This window comes from Pteropus alecto, unplaced genomic scaffold (assembly GCF_000325575.1).
Source record: "Pteropus alecto unplaced genomic scaffold, ASM32557v1 scaffold87, whole genome shotgun sequence".
Lineage (NCBI taxonomy): Eukaryota > Metazoa > Chordata > Mammalia > Chiroptera > Pteropodidae > Pteropus > Pteropus alecto.
In genome coordinates, this window is record NW_006443225.1 from 3,363,931 (window position 1) to 3,388,626 (window position 24,696).

At 37.1% G+C, this 24,696-nt stretch overlaps 1 protein-coding gene across 4 annotated transcripts in view; it reads right to left on the reverse strand.

The window, feature by feature from the left end:
* Positions 1 to 3,040: 3,040 nt before the first annotated feature.
* PLAG1 (PLAG1 zinc finger) overlaps positions 3,041 to 24,696 on the reverse strand; it is a 39,848-nt gene continuing 18,192 nt past the window's right edge. Inside the window, exons 1-4 of one of the 4 annotated variants that reach the window (XM_025041196.1) lie at positions 15,820 to 15,926; positions 8,244 to 8,342; positions 5,200 to 5,558; positions 3,041 to 4,681 (exon numbers count right to left, since the gene is read on the reverse strand). In XM_025041196.1, coding sequence (XP_024896964.1) covers positions 3,424 to 4,681; positions 5,200 to 5,441 — 1,500 coding nt within the window. In that variant the 5' untranslated portion in view covers positions 5,442 to 5,558; positions 8,244 to 8,342; positions 15,820 to 15,926 and the 3' untranslated portion in view covers positions 3,041 to 3,423. Of the gene's footprint in view, positions 4,682 to 5,199; positions 5,559 to 8,243; positions 8,343 to 15,819; positions 15,927 to 24,696 lie in introns of those variants that run through there. The other 3 variants (XM_006923974.3, XM_025041197.1, XM_006923975.3) reach the window with 3 other exon arrangements.

Below are 24,696 nucleotides of genomic sequence, written 5' to 3' on the forward strand. Positions count from 1 at the left end.
GAAAATATGTACTCTTCAACATTCATTATTAGCTTAATAAAGCAATCAGCTCTGGCTCATGTTTCAGTCAGTATATGGTTTTTAAAAACCGCTACTGTCCAAAATAACACAATATATCACTATATTCCACAAATGACTAATAATAATAAAGCACAAGCAACAAATAGGCAAAAATACATAGTTTGGAAGAAACACTAAATGAAATTTAAAAGTTGCACAAAGAGTGGTGCATGATCAGCCAGGACAACTGAAGTTTTAAAAAATGAAACCGGGTAATAGGATTTGCAAATGCAAATTTTAACAGTGACCAATGATAAAGATGATATTAGCATATATCAGTGAATAATATTGCTTACTGTGCCAATATCCTTCCACAGTCATGCTTCCATGCCTGGTGATGTAATTTGTACACACATGTTGTGGAAGTTCAAACTGAATGATGTTCAATATCTTGTCTGAGGTCCAAATTCTAAACTGAAGTATTTTTATTTAATGATAATCTTTTTTTTTTTTTTTGACCAAGCAAAGGCACTATGAGAAATTTCAAGGATGATGATTCTGGCCACCAGAGAATGAAAACAGCATCAGCAATAATTATTTTTAATCGTATCCAGTTGATATAAGAATGTCGATTTTTTTCTAAGAAAAAAAAAGGGCCAATTCTGTTACATCCTTGTTAAACCATTGTGCAATTAAAATAAACGAGTCTGTCTTATCGTTAAGAGAAATTCTCTCAGAAAGGGGTTTAGTGACCACTACGGTCAATTTTAAAAACAAATTAGCTGAATTCCCTCTTACTTGGAAGTATTATTTCAAGTCTGTGGGGCAGCAACAGGCAAAGAGGTGCATATGTGAAAATCAAGACTCCACAGTTTTAACACTGGTGCCCTGACACATGTACCTCCATGTATCCAAATTCCATGCAGGGTGAGAATTAGTCTAAAAACGTAGATACATACATGGCGCCATTCCCCATTTCCAAAATGCTTTAATAAATCCTGGTACTCCCTTTTTTATGTTATTAGCAGTGAAATACAGTCGACTAAGGCCAACATCTCAGTTCACTAATTTGACTTCAACAAATTTTAGATAAAATAAAGTAGTGCTTCCACACTTGTATTTGTGATTTCTATTTAAAAATAGGTTTTCTATTTATTTGTGCTCTGTCACCAAATTTCTATTTTCCATTTTTTAAAATGGTGATTAAAGCAATATTGAACGCTAATCATTCAACTAATGATTTAGGTAAGCAATCTGTTTCATAGAAACTAAAGGAAGCAGTAACAAAGCAGAGCTAAAAGCCTACTTTCAGAGCAAATAGTCTCCTAATCAAAAGCTTAGGAGCAGTTTGAAAAAAATTTTAAATGTATTTCCTTATTAACATATATAATTTTAATGCCTTTGGAACACTTTTTTTTATAAAATGTAATTTTTAATAATAAAATTTAAATACTTAAGTATAAAAACTACTGCTCCTAGGACTTAAAAAAAATAGGAGCATGATAAAATATCAGGAGCCAAAGTTCCTTAAGAGAGCAACTTTGATTCTATGAAGTGCGATGTCTCTCTGTATGTGTGTTATATATATAGTGAAACCCCCATTTACATTATTACAATTTACATTCCTCCACAAATTATACTACTCCCCAATATTTTAAATAACGCATTATATTCGGTAATCTGCACTCATTTTTGGAAATTCTTGGTAAACATCGCAATCTGCAGTGATAACTGGCCCTCGGAAAAGGAAAAGAAACTTCCACATAGGGCTGAGTGCTCAAAAATATTTTTCTTTTTTTTTCTTTAAAGAGATATATAATCTATAAACCTTCCCCTTGCCCCACACCTGCCCCAATGGACAGGCTCCCAAAATAAGGTGTTAACAAGTGCTTAATAGACATGTTTCTTAGGTTGATGTCCCAACTGATAATTACAAAAAATATAAATTGACCTTTCAGATTGTGGTGGTTGTCTAATGTGAAGAAAGCCCATAATAATTATTTTATTCAGTGAACACAATATTCTTGATTATTTTCAAATTAACTAATATAGTGCTTGTTTTACTTTTTCCCCCCCTTAAAAATGCAACTTATTTGCAACATTCCCTGCATTTCCCAGAGAGGTGTAAAAGTGGGGTTTTACTGTATATATTTTTAGCCAATTTTAAACTTTGTGGTCATTCCTCAGATAGTTCTCTAACGCATTTCACTTTACATTCTCCATCTGAAAATAGTAAGGAAAGACGAATTAACACTGAATAAGAAAGATAACATGGGGCAGGACTGTTTTGTTTTCCACTTTTGGCTCTGAAGGGAAAGAAAACTGTATCAAATTCAGCCGCAAGTGATATAAGCCATAAGCTTTTACTTCTAAGGAGTCTAGTTTCCAACCCTGGCAACAGGGGGCACGACCCCTAGGCAAGTCCCCAAGTTGAACTGTGTGCTTCACATCCATCTTCCTGCTTAGGATGTCTATCACACCATATAAGCTGAGACAGCCCACTCTGGGATAAAGACGCCTAACATCTGTGCTCCGCAATGGCTCTAGATTCTGGACTAACTGTGGACTGACAATGCAAATAAAATTGCTGGCTGTACTTGACCCACCCTTTGGCCTTGAAAGGTAGAAAAGAGTGAAGAGATATATCTATATACTGACTCTGAAGACTCCGATGCCATATATGTTAGTATTACTAAATGGAAAGAGAGCAAGTTAAACGTGGCAAAATATCCTGTGTACTACTTTAAGGCCAACTATTAAGTAACATGGAATGCCGTGTCACCTCGCTAGGAGTCTTTTTGCTATAAATACTGGTGCTTTAAGTTTTGTTTTCCTTATATGTGCACAATAGAGAGCAAATATTTGAGCCAGACAATAGCAAGTCTTCAAAATATACTGACCTGAAATTATGGTATATCTAAGAAATACGTTATCCCTCCAAACCGGATTCTTAATTCGTATGAAATATTTGATTATGAATCCATTTAGAGGCTAGTAAAAATATAAAAACTCTTAGGTTATTTATACACATTTTAGAAAATTTACATTCTATTGCAATTCTTTTTAATGAGCCAAATGTCAAAAGGTAGAGCCATTGTTATTGAACAAATATGAAAATTCTAAGATCAAAAAGTACTTTCAATGTAAGATTTGTAAGACTTTACAAATGTAATGGCTTTCCTATATGAAAAATAATCTTTAAGATATGACAATTGGCAGTGAATCAGGACAAAATACCCAGGTAAACATAACTGAACACAAATGGTTCCAAAGCTAGTTTCTATATTATACTGGCTTAATGAAAATAGGTACTATACAAAAGCAGAAACTTTTATACTGTCTTAAAGTAGGCACTAAAATAAAAATGGCCATCTAAGGCAGGGCTACATGTACGTTTCTGTAATAAACTCCCGTTTTGGGACCCTACTGGAAAGCCTGATGGAATCGTGGTAGGGTGGTGCTTGTGCTTAAACCACTGGTGAAAGCTGCTGACAGTGAGTGCAGAGACCCCAGACCTACACTGTTTGCAGGTTCCTGAAGATCCTGCGTTTGTGAGGGCAGCTGAGACACAGAAGAATGCGCTTCTTCTTGGGAATAGCTCATTCCAAGGCTCCCCACTGATATAGGATTATAGGAAGGGCCATTTAATGGTATGAAATTAAACAACTGAGAAAAATCCAATGCTGGTGTGTTTAGGGGGTCGCTGATAGAAATAGAGCTTTTCGACAGGGAGACGTCCCCTGTGCTATCATCGAGGGATCCGATCTGTGGATCCAGCCCTAGTTTAGATGACGATGCTTGAGAATCCTGGGATGAAGAGGGCGCGCCACCTTGCAGCTCCATCAGATAACTCTCAATTTCCCCCTTTAATGGCTGTTCTTTTTCCGGAATAGAAATTGCGTATGAGGTAGAACTGAATGGGTATTTGAAAGAAAGGTGGTGAGAGGGATGAACGGCATCCATATCTAGTGGGCACGTCATCCCTAAAGGTAAGGTTGTGATCATTTGGTGGGCAGATCCCGAGCTCTGCATGGACTGAAATGGAGTGTTATAGAGGTTTAGCTGCAAAGTGTTTGTAAATGGCTTTGATAACAGTTCACTGGAAGGTAAGGACATCACCGGAAGGAGCTCATCTTTGATAGGCACAGAAACATTACAGGTAAATGGATCCAGGAAATCCACTGGTTCTGTTTTGACCTTCAGAAGTTCCTGATTGTGACTCTTCTTCATATGTCGAGTCAGGTGATCCTTTCGCCCAAATCTCTGTGCACAATACTGACAGAGGAAGTCCTTTCTTCCGGTGTGCACCACCATGTGTCTCCGGACATCTTTCCGTGTGTAGAACCGGCGATCACAATGCTCGCACTGGTGCTTTTTCTCTTTAATCCCTCCAGACGACTTGCCTGCATGAGATTTAAGGTGCTCCAGCAGCACTCCTGTGCTTTCGAAAGTCTGCAAACAGACCTTGCAAGTGAGGTCACCACTTGTTGCAGCATGCAAGGCCAAGTGACGTTTGAACCCAAGTTTGGTATTGTAGTTCTTGCCACATTCTTCACACTTAAATGTCTCTTTGTTAGGGTCATGTGTATGCAAGTGATTCTTCAGGTGATCTTTTCGGTGAAACATTTTCTCACAATAATTACACTTGTGGGTTTTCTCAGGAGAATGAGTAGCCATGTGCCTTTAAACACAGATATATTCTGTAAGTATCGTGACAAAAATGGTATGTATTCACTTTTCAAATGGAAGCTAATCTACTAAGCTAAAACAGAATCTCCCTAATAATGGACAATTTTAAACTCGATATATAACTACAAGGATAGTTAATATACCTAAATACTGCAGAACTTGAGCCATTTAAGTTGCCACTTTAGTTTTCACTGTCTGGTTTTTAGCTATTATTACAAAAGCAAATGAGCAAGGCTGAATATACTCACGTAAACGCCATACCTTTTCTTGTAATTTCTTTGTACAAATGGAAATTCTACACTCATTAAGCATTTCATTTAAAAAAATCCAAAAACTAACACATAAAAGTATGTGATTTAGAATACTAAAGCTAGCCAACGTCTAATATACTTAACATTTCCTTTCTGCAAATCAGCTAAAAAATGTGTATACAAATATATACGTTTACAATGGCTTCACACGGCCAACATCTTAGAAAATATAATCTGAAAGACAAATAGAGTTTAATACCTTTGTAATTTGTACTTAGAAACAAAGGCCTTGGTGCAGTCTTGTTGTATGCACTTGTAGGGCCTCTCTCCTGTGTGAGAGTAGGAGTGAACCTTTAATTTCTCAACACTGTTAAAGGCCTTGTCACACAGTTGGCAAGGAAAGTTTTTTCTTGGTTTGGTTTCACCACGCTTACGTTTCCCTGAAGGGACTTTCTGGGTATCTCTTACTTCTGACAAATCACCAGGAATGACAGTGGCCATCGCAGCCTAAACCAGGCCTTCTTGTTGGACACTTGGGAACTGCCCAACTCCACTAAATGATTTAGCTTTAGGTGGCTTCTCAAGTTTCATGTGGTCGTAAAAGAAAGCAAAAAGGGACTGGAAAAAAAAATAAGAAACAACTAGTTTGTAACTAAATTTAATTTTTAAAATTTTATTTGCTATGTGATGCTTTTGAATTAAAAAAGAAACCATAAAATGGATTCAGCTGGTCTAATGTAATATCTGTAGGTTTCTTTATATTTGTCAAAATACACATTAATGCATTGCTCAGAATGAACAGTTCACACATCTCTTAAAATTCCACTCAACGAATGCTGTATTAGGGAAAGCGGTAGCAATTTCAGAAGCTCGCAGGAAGCATCAAAATAAGACACTAATCTTCAAGGCACTTAAGTATTTTCCCAATGAAGCATGGTTTTAACAGATCTTTACATTAGTTGTATTTATAGTTTTTCTTTGTTTTTAGTGTCTTGTTTTTGATTTTTATGCCATCATAGAATAAACAGAACTGTGAATTATGAAAACACAAAAACGAATAAACATGACACTAAAAGTGGCATTATTAAACTTTGATTTTTTACAAGGGACTAGAGAACAACTTTTACAAGGGACTAAAATCCTAAACATGTTTCCGCAAATATTTCAATGTCTAAAAATCATTTTAATTTGTGCAAGTTGGCTCTAGTCACCCTCTATGTTATAGGAAAACTAAATCTAAATAAGCAACTGAAAACTCTTTTAGGCACCTTGTGAACGATTTAGTCCATGGAAAACATCCTTAATGCACAGACACCAGAGGCCTAAAAGAGTTGAGTGCAGCAATCAAAGAGAAAATTTACTCTTTATACCAGTGTCATCACACGCAGAGGAATTTCTGAGTCAAGAGTAGAAATGACTTATCTTCATAACAAATATACATTCTTGAAATGGCAAAACCTTTCGATGTTATGTTAGTTGAGGATCATGGCTCCTTGTCATTTGGATGGAAGAAGGATTTGGTTGAAGTAATTTTCCTCACTGATTTTCGCATCATAGAAAATGATTCTGTTCACTGGGCAGACTGAGGTTAAGTGGATGAGCCAGAGTGATCAGCCTAGCCCCAAAAGCGGAGGGGTCAGTCTGTGACACATCTGTAACCATGTGCAGTAAACCAGTGGGACTTTTGGCCTAGAGCACAGTACCTGGCAAGGATGCACATTATGGAGGCGTTTCAGGTTGTAAAAACACGTGTCAGAGTTTCAATTCATTATCAGTGCTTTGAGAAAGAATGAAATGAACATACTGTATTGCAGAGTGTATTTACTTAAACACAAAATTTGTGGGCAAGAGATTGTCGATATTATCAGCTGTATTTCTCAGAGTAAGAAACCAACCCCTGTAAGATTCAATTGATATAAAAGAGTTAAATGATTCCTCAAGGTTCTGAAGGCTAGTCCAGCAAGGTACTTTCAGGAGACACAGAAATAATACCTACAATCTCTTTTAAGAGGATCTGATTTTTAAACAGAAAACTGAATGTGGCTAAATGACTGTTATCAGTTACTAATCTATTTGATTTTTCATCCTATTATATACTCAGAAAATAAAAAAAAACCAGTTTATGTTAACTTGTCTTTTGGCATGAGACTGACACTTATTTGCCTTCACAAGCTGGAGGTATGTTACTTTCGCAGATTCGTTTTACTTTTTTTTTTACTAAATTTAACCTACATTTTTGTAAAATTAAGAGTATATTACAATAGATCCTATTATATGTTAATACAGAGGCTGTCACTAAACAGGCAAAATAAAGCAATTATCCACTCATTTGCTTAAAATGTAAAGCGTGTGGGTAAATCAATCCGTGTTTGGTTCATGTTGTCTTTTCTTCATTGGTTGGTAGACACGGCAAGGTTCCCTCATGTTGTTCATATTGTCTAAGTCTCCTCTGCAGCTTAAAAGTTACATTAACCAATTAATGAAAAGGACATTACTAATGCTAACCCAGTATGTCTCCTCTGGTTTTAGATCAGATTTTGAATCTCAAGGATCTGTTCTTTTCCTGTTATATTCTCATTTGAGAGACAGCTTTTCTGCCTCTTTCAGAAATATCTACACAGTTATTCCACTGTAACCAGTAATGACACTGTAAATTGGTATAAAGCATTTGCCAAGGCAGGAAAAAAGAGCAATTTTGACAATCTGATTTCCTAACATGATGCTTTCATGCTCCTATTTAGAACACCGTGGGAAACAAGCTGACACATTTTCTATTGTCATATCAACACAGAATACAAAGAATCTAAATCTCTGTATATAACTAATATCTGAAAATATTTCAAAGACTGGTCATATTTGTCATTAAGATGAGATTCAACCATAAAGGGCAGAGAATTCTAGTCAAGAAAGATGGTAACTTCCAAGTTATTGAAAAAATATTTATAAAAAGTACATCATAAAACAATATACAAACATTTGATTATATAAAAATTGGTGATATTCAATAAGTAACAAATGAATTCTATTATCTTTGGATGTACATACTGAGCAATGAAGAACTGCAGATTTCAAATATTACACTTTTCTAAGACCAGCTGAAATTTTTTCATAGCTAATAATATCTTTTAATCTCAATATATTACAAAACTCAAATTAGTTATAGGTGCATTTAAAACTAAAGGATAAATACAAGGCTGTGAGTTCAATATCGAATAAAAGTCCTCCACATTCACAATATGCATATCAATCAGATACTTTAAGGAAACATGCACAGAACTATAGTGATTTTTGTTCAATGCATACCTGATGGCAGATAGAAAAAGCCTCAGACCTTGATCTTAGCCAGTCCCATTGACTCTTCGTGGAAGAGAGCAGAATCCAGTCCTTCCCATTTTGGACAATCTATGAAACAAAAAATAAGAATGGACTACACTCTAAATGGAACTGGTACGTGAATGATGGAAAATAAAGGATAAAGGAATTGCAATTTCATGGCACATGCTTACATTCCATACTCTGCTGACAAGTCATGCATTAATTTTCACCAATTGCAAATTTTTATTAGTTCTAAGCACATTTACATGACCAAATAAATGCAGAAAAAGTAAAACAGTATTACCTATATAAACGGCATTTTGTGATGCTGAATGACTCCCTACTTCTTTCCCAAATTTAATTTGTTAAAATCTAACTTGCCTACTGAGAAAAATGGATGCAAGGGTTACTATTCGTAAACCAAATGAATCAAAATTTCACTAAGCTTAATATGGAAGAGACAAACTCAGTTATTTCTTGAAGAGAGTGCACAGGGAACGTCACCAAAGAACAGCAGCCGCCCGATGACAGCATCTCACATGCCCGTACTGCACACACTTGTGCAACTTGGGCTTGTTACCTGCAGTACCTGCCAATTTATCTCTCAGAATGCTGTAAGGATTGCTGAAATGCAGCAATAACTCTGCTCTTTAGATTTCAAAAGCATGCAAGGGAAGTTAAATATAAGTTTGCTACAGAAGGGGATGTCAGGAAGAAAGCATCATTTGGTTTTAAGAGATCAGTGTTAAAAAAAAATCTTAAAATATCTTAAAAATGCCTATTAGTAGCATGATCTTCAGTAGACTAAGAACATGCATAGAGAAAAAAAATGTTAATAATTCTTGATTGTACAAGTAAATGTGAAAAGAATAATGGCCAAAAAGTAGGAAAAACCAAACAAAAACAAACAGAATTATCTACTATAGAGAGTACAGGGCACAGAAAGCTTAGTAAACTCTGAATACTTTAAAGATGAGCATTCAGAATCATGATTATAAGAACTTGAGAGGGATGATATGAATCAAATAGTTAAAATACAGTAAGAAAAGGATTCACAAAGGACAGATTAAATAAAAATAACTTTACTTAATGTTCTAAACACAGATCTAATTTCCCCTGAAATGAAATTTGTGCATATTTTAAGAATCTGATGATGTGTAAATAAAATATTTAATAGAGGACATTCAAGCATCATTACGAAAACACTAAGGGTATATTTGAAAGCAGCATTATTCTCATAGTTTAAAAGACAAGAAAAATAAAAAATTTAGACTAATAAAAGATATATAAAAAGTTAAAGCAAAAGCTCCATTCTTTGTAAAGCACAGGACATGCATAAATGGAAGAGCTGAATTCTGCACATCAAAATTGCAAAACAATAAAATTAACTTTGTAAATACTTACTTGCCCAGGGCACATACTGAGATTTTGGCAGGGTAATTAAGAATATGAAAGTCTGTTTTGTGTATTCTGTTATTTTAATAATATAAATACCTTACAAGTGTAGTGTTCCCATCTCTATTACCTCCCTGGGATTCAATGGACTTGAGAGGTGGACACATTTATCATCACAGCCATTTTAAGGTGAGAGGCCCAGAGAAGCTGAACATCTTGACAGCATATATATGGTCAAGCATATGTGGTCGAAAAGGAGCTTATACCCTAAAACTCCTTTTTCACTCTTATTAGACTGCATTCTAGGAGAAGGGCAGGTTGGCAAACCAATTTACAAGTAGATACATCTTGTCATTAAACATAAAAGAGTGGAGGGCAGTGCCTAATATCTCTATCAGAGCTGCCAACATGACCAGCAAAGAGAAACAAATTTAAGATTTAAACAGCATCTTTTAATAAAGACAGTTTGCAAAGTAAATTTTAAATATTTTAAGCAACAAGTTACAATAATAACTACTATATCTGTCTCATGGATAGAGATTTGGGTAGAAAAAAAATCTAAAACCAAAGTTGACTAGTAAACAATAAATTCATATATTTTTTCTTCTTTTCCTGACCAATATAAATTTTACTGCATCTCAAATACATTCATAAAAATTTTATTTATGCTGTCGATTGGCCTTTATAAAAATCCTTTAGAGTTGAAGTATTTCAATATAGTTTAAAATTATGCATCTTGATTTGAAATAGTACAATAGTCTATAAATTACCCATAACATATTTTACAGTCTAAAATGAAATCATAAATAAAGCAATCATTTTCATGCATTTTATCACAAAACATAATTCCAACCTATTTAGAGTTCTTACGAGTGGCCATGTAATTTCAAAAAAAATGCTAATTATTTCCCCAAACAAAGGAAACCAGAAGCTGGTTCGAGATCATTATTATTTGGCTTGATAGAACAAATATAAAAAATACAGTATGCATTTATGTAATCCTAACTGAAATGTCAACTAAAATTAATTGTGAATTCTCTTTTATAGGATTAAAAAAACTTAAAAGGCATTGTGACTACTATTCTGAAAAGTCTGCAACAAAATTTGTACTCCAGTTTTTCTTTTTTACATATCAAAGATTGGTTACTCTGCCTTTCAAATGACTAAAGTTCTTCTTTGCCTTGATCTGACGAATTGTGAAACAAGATAGAAAATGTACACATACCCATTTCAAATCACCCTAAGAGGAAATAACACTTCAGAATACCCTTCCAGTTTCTGCCGGTACCCAAAAAGACATTTTTCCTAGGGTAACTTTGCATACATAAAAATTATAATTAAAGAAAATATTGTGTGTGCATGCACACACACAGGTTTACCTTCCTATACTTTACATTCTACAGTGACTCACACAGAAAAATAACAAGCAAAAATGAATCACATAGCAAGGGTCTACTAAAACAAACTCCTACGAGGATGCCAGCAAAGGAACAGACCTGTATTAAAACTGCTTCTATACTTAAAATGCCACAGTCCTGATAGTCATTTCTCTAACAGCTGTGAATGTTTACAATACTTACCTGCATCAACAATTCTTTCATATTTAAGTCAAACATATACTTTGCTAATTAAGGGCAAATGTCATCCATAATCAAAGCTTTATTCTCCTTTACGCTAATCATAAAACACCATTAGTAAACAATTCAGAAAATGCCAACATTTGCTTGAAACATGCTTTTTATATAGAGTAAATAGGTATGTTGCAAAAAGAAACTTACCAGTAGTTAATACTTTAATTTATATGAATAAAACACAACAGAATTTTGAATGTGAAAGAAATTAACAAGATAACATAATTGAAGACAATTTTGAAGTGTAACAACATACTCAGAACATTTTTTTGATCCTGTATGATAACGTGGAATTTTTTTACAGCATTCAATTTCTGTAGGACTGTAAAATCACTTATTGAAGAATAATAAAAGGAAAAAAATCTTGCAACTACAAAAATCTAAGGCAGAATCAAAAACAGACTGTAGGCAGCACTGGGGCAGGAGCTGTGTCAGTTTTATTCACTGCTGTTTCCGATAAAAGTAAAAATTTTGTTGAATGAATGTAAATAATTAAAGCAGGACAGTACTTTCCAGAAACAAAATGAACTATAGGCTTGCTCAATCACTACAGTAGACACAAGACAAAATATGTTCCAGTAAAAAGAAAAATACAGTATGGACCAACTTGGTTCCACAAACTAAATAAGACACTAGAAAAGTATTTTTGAAATTTAGCAGCCACTTGTAAAGTCTTAGATTAAAACAACTGTAATAAAAAGATGTCTAAAATACTTGTTTTAGAAAGCATGCCTTCTCTGATTGATCTTATTGTTAAGGACTCAATTAGTACAAGTAGATGGTATCGATTTGGTCCCCATTCTTAATAAAAATTTCTAAAGTGAAAACATGCCTGACACCTGCTTCCATGGCTGGCATGGAGCAGGAAGGATGGCTGGACGGTTAGATAGATGGTTAGATGGTTAGACGGGGGCTGCTGATGCCTCAGGAGAAGAGAAAGGAGAAGTGCCTACTGCGAAGCAGGAGACATGGCAAAGAGTTGGGTCTGCGCCTGACCCGCCTAACTTGTAAATAGGTACCCAAATAACATATTTTATACCCAGAGTAGTGAATATTACAGTACCTACTTTCCTATAGCTAATGTCATATTTTCCTCTAGTTGATGTACTTATTTTCCTATAGTTGATGTCAGTGAACTAAAATTAATCAAAACAAGGATGCTTTCTTTGAATTACTGTATTTGATATTTTCAACTTTTGAGCAATTCATTAAAATGCAGTTCTAGAAAAACCCTTTTGAAATTTACCATTACAACTTAGCCTTACCGATAATTAAAAAGCCTTATATTTAATATACAAATAATAAGCTAACAGAAGTAAAGGGAAATAGCAGGCCTATTTGCTTCTAAGAACCAATAGTTAAATGTCAATAAGTTCCAAATGGGAACCAACAAAATCCAATGTCAGTTCTCTCATCCATACAATTGGGATGTTCTGTTTTGGGTCATCTTGAACCTAAGTATGGCGTTAATTTTGTTTTCTAGAGTATTCAGAGAAAATGAACAGACAATCTAATGATGATGGAATAGTCAAATAAATTTTATCTTCCAACTGAGAAATAATTTCCTTGGTTAATTATTTTATGAAGCAATGTCATGTTCAGTTAAAAAGTTTTTCTTCCCTTTTAAAAACTCTCTTTTAATGATCTAGAACTTAGAAGTTAGCATTTCATTTTAACTATTATGTGGGGGATCCCTCTCATAGTTGTATATTTTTATCAAAATAAAACTAAAAAATACAGATGAGTGGCACACTAGGGATATTTTCATTTTCTTCACATAGGGCAATTAGTATTTGCAAACAGGAAACTAGAGAGGAATTGTGCAAAAGGGAAGCAATGATGCCAGAGAGAGCGAAGAATTGCAATTATATGTGAATATAAAGTAAGATTGCTTAATCAAAACTTTAACCATTTTTAGAGATTTCCCTGGTTTTCTCTGTTTTTTTATAAAGTATTTCCAAAATATTAGTGTTCCGGCTAGGATTATAAAGTAGGTAGCTCACAGGTCAGCTCAACCTGAAAACTGCAGTTCTCAAATTGCAATGAGTTGTTTTTATTTTCATTACCACTGACCCCTTAAATTCCTGGGGCTACAATAAAAATGCTTGACACCAACTATAAACATGTTCACACTGAAGGACCCCAAACATTTGGAGGACATGCCTCCATTCATTTATGGCTAACTGTCTAATGCTATTAAAATTACAAATACAGCATTAATCCAGGTTTCATGTTCGAACTCTCCAAGCGCTCATACTGAATGTCTATAAATTCAAATGGAAAGGCAGAAATAATACACATTAAGACAAAAATGATGAGGAAAGAAAGTTTTCCTTAATTCTAAAAGCTCATGCAGAGAATTAGTTTTAAGCCATCTCAAAGTACAGTACGTTTTAAAGAGATTTGTGCCATGGTATACAACGAGATATAAATGTTACATGTGTGTGCAAAATCTTGAGCAGCACTAAACGGTATAATGAAAATAGACTTCGCATCCAGGTAAAGCTCTATATATGCCATGACTCTGAGCTCCCTTATGCCTGCATGGCTGTCCAGCACAAAAACATTTGTGGAAACAACCACTTCTATTTATTCCCACATCACTGCAGGTAAATAGTCTCATTCTATGTGAAATTGTAAAGTCAGGGGTGGCCACTCCCTCCTCCACCTGCAGAGGACACGTGCACTCCTCCAGCTGTCACAATTAAGAGATTTGATATCTTCCTTGACTGATTTTACTTGAGAATGAGCTTCAGAACTTCACCTCTCTGAGCCTTTTACCCCTAAAATGTGGACTGTAAAGCTCTTCTTGGACTTCCCCGTCTCTCTCCTGGGACTGTAAATTTACCTATGGGGAGACTAATTTTCATCCTTACATCCTCAGTACCTGGTCAGGGCTCTAGTTGATAAATATCTGTTGAACATAACTATAGTCCCTTTAAAGAATTTCAGGAATAAAAACAAGCAGGTAAACATGTTTCGGAGATCCTGGAATCTCAAATTGCTTGAAAGCTCAGAAGGCAAACCCCATAGAATGAAATCGTTAGTTTGTTTTGGCGGAGGGTGGGCACTCAGGGGAGCATCACGACCACCTGGGAATCTGTCCTGTTTCTATCAGTGGGTGCTGAAAGCGAGGGAGACTTGGGCATGTGCTACTCAGGGGCCGGGCCCAAAGGCGTCCTGACAGGCATGGGGAAGCATCTGGGCAGCACTCAGTTGGCCTGGATTTTTAGAATATTTCTGCTCTCAAATATTCTATTCCATAACTCCTTAAACGCATGTCTCCTGTACTGATTATGATTTACTGTTTGGAAATAGCCAATGAAGTTTTATGGAAAGGAAAAAGGAACAAAGTAAAATTCAAAATCTTTAAAGAAGATGTTCTTCATGTCAAATTGAAATGTAAGGAGGATGTTGAAAATATCAGAAATTTTTTGACTTATTACAGATACAAGAGAGATGAAATGGAGAAAATCTGTGTAAATGTAGCTGACTAAGTAAAAAATGAAAAAATTTTTCCTAGCTGCCAAAAAGCAGCTTTGTTAAAAACTGCAATTTAGTAGGAAAAAACTATAACCTATAACACTAAAAAACCCATTAACATCTTTTCATCTATTTAAAAAATATGCAAATGACTAAAAATTTATGTTAACCTGATTTTAATGCTTAAATTCCATAGAATGCTGTGATTAGAGAATGTTTCCCATATTAATTTGTGTACCTTTTATCTGATCATAAAGCTCTGTTCGTGGAGACTGCGAGGCCCCACCTGGCTCTCAGCCTACGTCCTCCTCTCCCCAGGGCTAAGCCCCTACCGACCGTCAGTGGAGTCTGAGTCCATCCTCTGGCACTTGGCACAGCCACCTTTGGTTTTACCAGCCTTCTCTTTCTAGGCTGAGGGCCCTGGCCTCTAAATCTCAATCCTGTGTTTGAGGACCTGCTGACAGACTTACCTGGAGCGAAATCCATGTGTACCATATTCCCAAGTATAGCTACACCTGGATTCTGTGTCACTGAGCTGCACCTACACGTTTGGATCTTGATGTCTGTGTGTCGTCCTTCCAACAAAGGCTACCAAACTACTATTGTCCCACGGAGTTCCCTGTTCCAGCATCTGCCCCATCCCAGGATGCAGAGCCAGCCTCCCTCCCCACCTGCTCATAGTTAATCAGATACTTCCCAGTAGACAGAAAGAGATGTAGTGGTAATATGGGACAGTCTATTACTCTGAGCAGAGCTTAAGAGTTGATCTGTGGGCTATTTGGGGACATGAACAAATAAGCTTTTACAGCAGCTATGCATTTTGTGCAGAGTATGGAAGACTGCTCCTTGTCAGTATTCCAATCCTTCCATTAGACCACAAGTATTAATGAAGTCCCGCTGAACAAATACATATTGATAGACCTTAAAATAGTAAGTGGCATGCTTATTATGTGGCATGCTTTTCAAAGCTTTTAATATTTTACTGTATATTATTTAGAAACTGGAATGATTGATCACTTTGAAAGCCATGCCATATAATGATAAAAGCCACCTACCTGAGGCCCTGCTCCAAATTCTAGCAAGGTAATCTTATTAATAGACCATGACAGAATGAAGCATTCTGGGTGCCAAATACGGCCAATGCAGCACCAAGAGGCAACCTAAAAAGAAAAGAAGAGTTAGTTTGAAATTCCAAAAGTCAGATCCAATCTGGTTAATGGCATATGAACCAAATTGTTTCTTATTCATTATCACTTATTCATATTCTTTTTATTTTATCTTTATTGGAAAATCTATCTCAAATCTTGTTAGACACAAATGTGAAACAAAATATTTATAGTACACTGAAAAATGAAAAGTAAACAAATCAATATCCTTAGATTTATACATTTTCCTGTGAATCACAAGTTAAATTGTTCATATTTTCATTTGGTACAATATTAATCCAAGTCTATTGCCGTTTCTCAAAATTGCTGCTTAGTTTCTTCATTTACATTTTAAAGACATTACCATTTTCTCTGTAACAGAGTTTTCAGAAAAGCCTTTTGAGGTGTGTATCTCGCTCTGCACAACAGCTGAGGGAGAAACCCTGCCTGACGAGGGTGTCCCTTGCGCCACCTCTTCACAGGACGGGCGCAAACCACTAGCACCCTGAAGGAGAGTAGAATAAGGAGATGGACAACTGCTTGGCTCCCATATTAGTCTTTATAATGAGACTGCTGTTTTAAGAGTGAATTCGCAGGTGGCAAGAGAGAGAGAGAGAGTTGGATCACAATTCTGCTTTAAAATGGGGATTCTAATTTTAAAAAGGTTGAAATTTGCTGATTGTATTGGTCTTCCCAGGAGCATATGAGCTGGCTACAGTTGCAGGATAGATACCTTACATCGAGTTAAGCAACATGACTGTTAAATGACATCCAAGCACCATAAGACAGCATTAGAGTGACAAATCAATAGTAAAAACAATATTATATAGTATAGGCAAGTACCACAGAAGGTCAGAAAAGGAAAAGAATACTATGGGTTTTTGGTGATTTTTGCCTTGAAGAATGTGTAATAAAGGAAGGGAAGGGAAGGGAAAGGCCATGGTGTGTAGGGGGCATGCCAGTCACCAGGACTCACTGGTGAGAAGTGAGGACTACACGGATTCCAGGAAGACCTTCCGGTGGGAGCGCAGTGTAGTTTATATACACTGTAAGGATGCGAATGAGGAAAGTGCACGGAAGCCCAGATGTTCGGGATATTCTACACGCATGCACTTATGATGAGAAGATGCACTAATGATGAGAAGTAGGGTCAAAAGCACTAAGAACAAGTACCTGGGGAGTGGGGAGAGGGACAAAATGGGGAGGAGAAAAGGGAGTGCTTTTTTCGAAAGAGATACAGGAGACAGGTGCTGGAGTAGTGCAGAGCAGCTGAAACTGGCAAAAACAAGCATTTCCATAAACATGTCTGACAGCATTAACTAAGGGGACGAGTTGAGGGCAGACAAAGATAGCTGTATAGCTTACTCTACAGACAGATTCAAAGCAAATTACTGGCCAACTCACGCTGGAGCCTAACAATCACCACTATAAGAAAAAACTAGGTACTTTAAAGCGGGGAGGGGCAGACACAGAGCTTCAAGAAGGAAGAAAAAGGTGGCAGCCACCACAAAATGATAAAGCTGCTAAGAGTACAGAACCACCCTGCAGTTCTTGCACAGAGTTCACCCCTCAGGCACGAACACACCAAACTTCAGCAAGAAAGAGCATGGGGTGGGGTGGGTGGGTGTGGGAGGATGGGAAAGGAGAGAGAGAAATACCTAAATGAGGAGGGCCAGTTGAGTTGCAAGGAAATGACTTCCAGCAAGACAATGCTTTCTTTCAAAGAATTTTGCACTGAAAGAGAAGAAAAAAGGCCAAATGGTGGCTAAAGAGGAACTCAGGATGCCAGGTGGGGGAGACAAGAGAACCCTTATGAGCTGAGGATAGAGAGGCAAGGAAGAAATGAAGCGTTCTGGGAGACAAGGCTGAATGGGAGCCAGAGAAAAGGGAGAAGTTTCTGTGGGGCTTCTTTACTGACCTAGAAGGGATGTATATTCATCCTGGTAAGATTTCTGGTAAGGAGGCAAGGGATGCAAGGAGTTTGCTTAACTTCACCAGTGCCAAGTAGAAGGGTCATATATCTGGTAAGAATGAGTGAGGAGCAAGGCACTTGGCCTGGGGACAGGAGGGAAGATTAAAGGCCACTGTGGAGAACAGGAGAGGGGTGACAAGGGGCATCCTTAAAAAACGGAACTTGCCATAAAGAATTACATTTCTTAGTTGTTGCTGGTGGGAGTATAAATTGTTTTCTGGACTACATTGTGGAAATATGCGATCGAAGCCTTTTAAACATTCATGTACGTTGACCTGATAATTCATTTCTAAAAATTTAAGCTAAAAAAGTGAGAAACAAAGATTTAAGTATAAATGTGTTCAAAGGTATTAAGAAGTACAAATTGCCAATTATAAAAATAGTCATGGGGATGTAAAGCACAAGATGAATACGGTCAATAATACTGTAATAACTATGTATGGTGCCAGGTGGGTACTAGACTTATCAGGGTGACTGATCACTTTGTGAGTTATATAAATGTGTAATCACTATGTTGTATACCTGAAACTAATATTGTATGTCAAATGTAATTAAAAAATAAATTAGAAAAAGATTTAAACTAACGCAGTTAACGAATATTAATTAAATCATATGGGAAACATTGATAAACTGCTAAATATTTAAAAAGGACACAGAATACACCATTGTTCTAATTTTGTAAAGTACACACTTAGAACTACTCACCTCTCCCCACACCCTCATCCTCGATGTCTTTAAATGTATTTGTGTAAGTTATAAATAAAAAAAACTAGCAAGGTATAGGGTTTAAGCTTTTTTTTACAAATGTCTTACTTTATTAGAAAAAAATGTCGCCAGAAAGAATGTTTTTTTGATAAACAGTGCTGGAAAATTTTGTTGTCCATAAAAAAAAAAAAAGTTGGATATATACTTCACACCACATACAACCATACACAAACTAAACTCTAAGTGGATCATAGATACAAAAATAAAACCTAAAACTATAAAAATTCTAGAAAAAAACAGAAAAATTCTTGACATTTAGTCAAAAATTCCTTGGCTACAACACTGAAAGTACAACCCATAAAATGACAAATTTGATAACAAAGAACTTTCAAAACTCACCAATAAGAAAACAACCCAATTAAAAAATGGGCAAAATATTTGAATAGACAGCTCAAGATATATGGATAGTAAATAAGCAATGAAAAGATGCTTGCCATCATTGGTCTTTAGGGAAATGCAAATTAATACCATTATCTACCCACTAGAATAACAAAAAATTATAAACACTGACTGACTATATCAAATGCTGGTGAAAATGTGAAGCAAATGGAACCATATGCCACTAGCGAGGAGGTCAAAATAGTACAATCACTTTATAAAACAGTTTGGTGGTTTCTTAAAAAGTTCATCATGTGCCTACCATATGACACAGCCATTTCACACCTATGCATTTATCCAAGAGATATGAAAACCTATATACAAAGACTTGTACATGAATATTCATAGTAGCTTTATTTGTAATAATCAAAACTAGGTACAACCCAAATGTCCATCAATGTGTGAATGGATAAACAAGTTGTAGTAGATTCAGACACTGGACTACTTATCAGCAATAAAAAGGAATGAACTTCTGATACATGCAGCAACATGGATGAACCTCAAAATGATTATGCTGAATGAAAGAAGTCAGACAAAAAAAGTGCATATTATATGATTCCATTTACATAAAATTCTAGGAAATGCAACTAATCTGTAATGACAGAAAGAAGCTCAATGGTTATCTGGGGACGGGAAGGATCATTCACAAAGGAAATGAGCGAACTTCTGGGAACGCTGGATATTCACTATGCTGGTTGTGGTGATGGTTTCAGGAATTAGATGTGTCAAAACTCGGTAATTGTACACTTTAAATGTGTGCAGTTTATTAAATATCAATAACTCAATAGAGCTAAAAAAAAAGGCAAAGTTTTCATACTGAGAAAAATAAAATAAAGATGAGAAACAAATCTTCACATTAATTTACTGACCCAAACCCAAAACCACTTTTTGTGAACTGATGAACTAAAATTCTTTATAAGGGCAATGACTCAAAATGACTAAAATCTTTCCTTCCCATTCAGCAGGGGAAAATAAAAAAAAAAAAAAAAGAGGAATATTGGCTTAAATGTAAGAGTTACATTCAACCCTTACTAGAAAGGATACATGTCTAGGCAGTTTCAAATTCTCAGCTGTCGCCCTTGGAGGAAGGCAGTGCAGTTCACCTGTTGCTTTACAGACTGGCACATCATACTACATGATTTAAAGGCTCCAGGAATATACTCTAACTGGAACTGAGACCTACATAAAATAAATAGTTCTGGGATAGGTTCCACTTATCAAACACCAAACAAAGTACCCACTGAAGCGTTTCAACTCACCTCTGTACAGACCTTTTAAATATGTTAATTAGTGGTAGTCTTAAAAAGAAAGAAGTGTCACGCCAATTGGTAGGCCTGCCTCGGATTAATTTTAAAAATACATGAAGTAACACTCCAGACAAGATAACAAAAGAACCGTGTTAGCAAAGTGTGGACGGGTACTCCAGGTAGAGGGAATCAGACACTGTACAGTGGGGTCTGGGTAACTCCAGGTAATCTGTTAGTTTTGGAGCCAATAGTGAGAGACAGAATGGAGCTATGAGGCTGGAGATGGGTGGAGGAGCCTTGTATGAGTCATGTTACCAAGGGCTGACAAATTTAAAATAATTCTGATAATTTACAAATTATCCTAACTGTAGGTGCCTGTATAATTTGCTCCCCTCCCCGCCATCCCCAGCCATATTTTTAGATTATTCAGAAAACAATCAATCTTTGTTTTTGATTTCTGAAGAAGAATTAAGTGGTGATTCTCCTTTCAATTTTTATTTAGTTTAGCATTTTTAAAAAGAAATTTGACCTTCCTCAATTATAAACTCAGGTCTTTGCAGTGTTTGCTCACAGGTAATTAACAAAAAGGGGTTCAAATCAGTCAACGTGAGGCCCCAGAGTCTTCTGTCTCAAGGCCTCAGCTAGTAGGTGGGCACAGCCCCTGCTCTGCAACCCCCACCCTTTGGTAAGCAGAGGTCCTTCCCCAGTCTTAACCAGTACAGTTCTGGCGACCATCTTTACACTGCTCCTTTAGAGCTGACTTGGAGAAGGCCTCCAAACTGAAATCCTTACACCCATTCACAGAGCCCAGAGCAGGACAGGGGAACAGTGGTGATGAAAAATAGTAGATGAAAAATACTCTTTCTGGGAATCAGAACTCAGTTTGAATCCTGCCTGACCCTTATCATCAGTGTAACTTTGGACAAACTTAATCTCTCTTCAGAGTTTTCCTCCGCAGGATGGGAATAAATACACACTTTGCGTTACTGCTAGAATAAACAAGGCGATGAATGCAACGTCTCTAACACGGTTCCGAGGGCTCAAAATGCAAAGCCGTTACATCTAGTGTGTCACTCAGACATGTGCTGCCCCAAAATGGCCTTATGTACACTTAAAAGTAAAGTTTTTTTTTTTTTTTTTTTTTTGGCACAGGCTTTTATATAGAATCATAACCAACAGAATCTTTGAAGGACAAACAATGGGACTATACCATGTGAAGATTATGCCATCATACGTAATGTGAGATTTATATTAATAGTGATATTTGGTGATGTAGTAGACTTCTGATCTTTTTGTCTGCGACATTTCAGTGTACCTAAACTTTTATGGTGGTCATAGTCACAGATAACCCCAAATCACAACTAAATAAAACCAATTACCGTGTGGAGCCAGCAGTCATTTGTGTGTTGAATTAAATGGTGGTTTGGGTAATATGTGACTAGTGACCATCCAGGGATGGATTGACCCCTGCTTGTGGCTTAATTGTGGTGAAAGATTATAATGCATCTCTGAAAATACTGACTACTAAAAATCAGAGGAAACAGCTACATGTTAGGGGGGGAAATGTACTCTATTGAAGTGCACAACGCACCAAAATTCTACACAGTGACTTCTACAACGTAGGAATGCTCTTTCACTAGCCTCTCAAGTTAATCCTCTACTCTCATCCTCCTGACCCTGAAGCAAGGGTTGGCGAGAGGGGTGTGGAACTGAATCCTGTCTTGCAGAGCCAGGCTTGGGAAGGGATTAGGTATAGAGGGAAGGCACAGAGAGGAGACGGGGAGCCAAACTCGGAAAAACATGGGTACTCAGCTGAGACTCATACCTCACAGGGGCTACCCTAACAGACGGTCATGTCTCATAGTTTTTAAACAAGCAATGTGTGACTTCTGAGATTTCTAAATGTTCATACTTGTATTATTTTTACATTCTTGTTTACCTCTAGCAGAAGAAAAGTTTCTGAACATGAGATGTAATTTTAGCTAAGTAAATTTACATTAGGGCCACACCTTGTCAAATGGTTACCCTTTAGCAACAATACAGTGTATGTCAAATTTACCTATAGGTATCTGCCACATACTGGACTTGCTTTTTTTTTTTTTTTTTTTTGCTTTAAAATTTTTTACTGGCATTTACCTTGATCATAACGTAAGGAATGATACAGAGACCTGAATATGTATTTTTCCTTGTATTTACCTATGCTATACTAAACACGTTTTTGGCCTTTCCGAACCTCAATATCTTTAAAGAGAATATAGTCAATTGTTGATTAAGTAGGATAACTGGGAAGTAAGGTAGAAGGCCACAGAAAATCATGGCTCAAACAAAATTAGTCACAATAGTAGACTGACCAGTGGTCCTTTCGGTTTTTAAACTAAAACTCATTTGGATAGTATAAAACTATGGCTCAATCCATGCTGGGGGAGAGGCGAGTAACAGAAACAGCGAAGAAACTCTTGGGTCTGTCTCCAATATCTTTAGCTGGATCTCACTAAAGGCCAAGAATAAGCTCCGTGAGAGAAGAGACCCTGCCTTTTATTGTCCATTTCTGTATCCCTAATATCTAGAACAGTGGATGCACAAAGGAGGTACTCAAATATTTGCTGAATGAGGAGGAAGAAAAGAGGGAAGGAGGGAAGCTATCCATTCAGTTAGCCTAATGGATCCGTGGAAGAACCATTGCCCAACCTACTTGACTACTTTGTGAGTGATTAGGAATTGACTAAATACTTTAAATTTGAAGAGTCTCTTGGATTTCCCTTGAGTAATTCAGTAATCAAGAACACCTTGTTCTGATTCTTGACTTGGCCCACCCTCACAGATACCAGGACACAGCAGTCACTGTGCCATCTTGTGGTTACATCTAGAAAGTTCTTCTTCCTCAATATACCTCTACAGTCCCCCTACCTGCATGTTGGCTCTTGGAATGAATGGGCTGTAAGAACAAACTCTCTGATCAATAAATTTCCATTATTTAACCATCAAGGAAGCATGGGAAACACAAAGATTAATCAGTTACTTGTTCTACTCTCAAAGAGCGTATAATCTAGTAGGGGAGGTGTCCCAATATAACCATTGATAACATAAAATAGAAGGTAGAAAATGCCATAAAATAAGCATAGATTGGGAACAATGGAGATTCACAGAAAATAAAGGTTCATTCGACCTTTGGAGAATTTGAGAAAAGCCAGCTGAACTGAGTGAAGAGAGGTACGGTGTGGACCTGCCCATGGGGCTGGCAGGCAGGGAGTGCAGCCCAGACCAGGGCGGGGCCTGGGGTGTGTGTGGACTACAGGACACACAGATGTTTCGGGGACAGAGTATGGAGAGGGGCAAAAGGAGGTGCTCTACCACTTACAAAATGGACAGAAGAAGATGGCCAGTAGAAGGAACGTAGGCCACTAAACAGGAGAAGCCATGAGGCTGCACTGTCATGGAAATGGAAGGTAGTGAAGGTTTCATGGAGTCAGTGGTTCAGATAAGGACTAAATGCTACTCTCTTCTGAGTTACAACAACGTAGGTGTTTAGTAATCTGGGAAAGAACTCATTTAGGGCTTGGAGGAACCAGAATGCAAGGCCAAGGTTGAGGAAGGAGTGCCATGTGAGAAATCTGAGGCTCCAGGTACACATCACTCTTTGGAGAAATAGTACCAGCTTGGGGAGGGGGAAGGTATAGAAAAGTGAAAGCTTTCTGTCACCGTTTGTGGTTTGTTTTTAAGATGGCAGAGGTCTGACATGTTTACACGCTGACAGGAAGGACAAGGTAGAGAAAAGGCTGAGAGAGAAAGGATAACGGAAAAGCAGGGATGGGACCCTGAGCACAAGAAGAGATATAGGAGGACAGGGTGTGTTCCGACGCTGAACCAAAGACAATGAAGGCGCAGGTGCAGGACAGAGAAGACAGTAATTGACACTGCTTCACAGAGGAGGTAACACTTTTTCAAGGATGAACAGGCATTGGCCAAGTAGACAAAAGTAAGTAAGAACGTTCTAGCAGAGGAAATGGCACGAGCTAAGACTGACACGCCTCTGGGATTTAAGCAGCTTGGTGCCTTGTGGGTGTGAAGGGGGAGGGAGGGAACATTCCCGAGGTAGAGCTGGAGAGTAACTGGGGACCAAATCACGTATGGCCTTGGACTGAAGCTGTCGCTTCAGGCCTACTTTATACACGCTACTTCTAAATCATCCTGTAATGTGATTGTCCCCAGTCATCTGGAAGTCCAAGAAAATAAAAAGCAAGGAGAGGGAAGAATTCTTCCAGGGCCGGGAGTAGTAAGGCCGGGACAGAGAGGGCAGTCACGGAGCAGAACGCTTCAGGCCCTAGCAAGAGCAAGCTGTGGTAGCAGGGAGCAAATGAAACCCGAAGGGAACGGAGAGACCAAGAGAAGAGGAGGGGCCGAAGCGTCAACCATGAAAGAACAGGT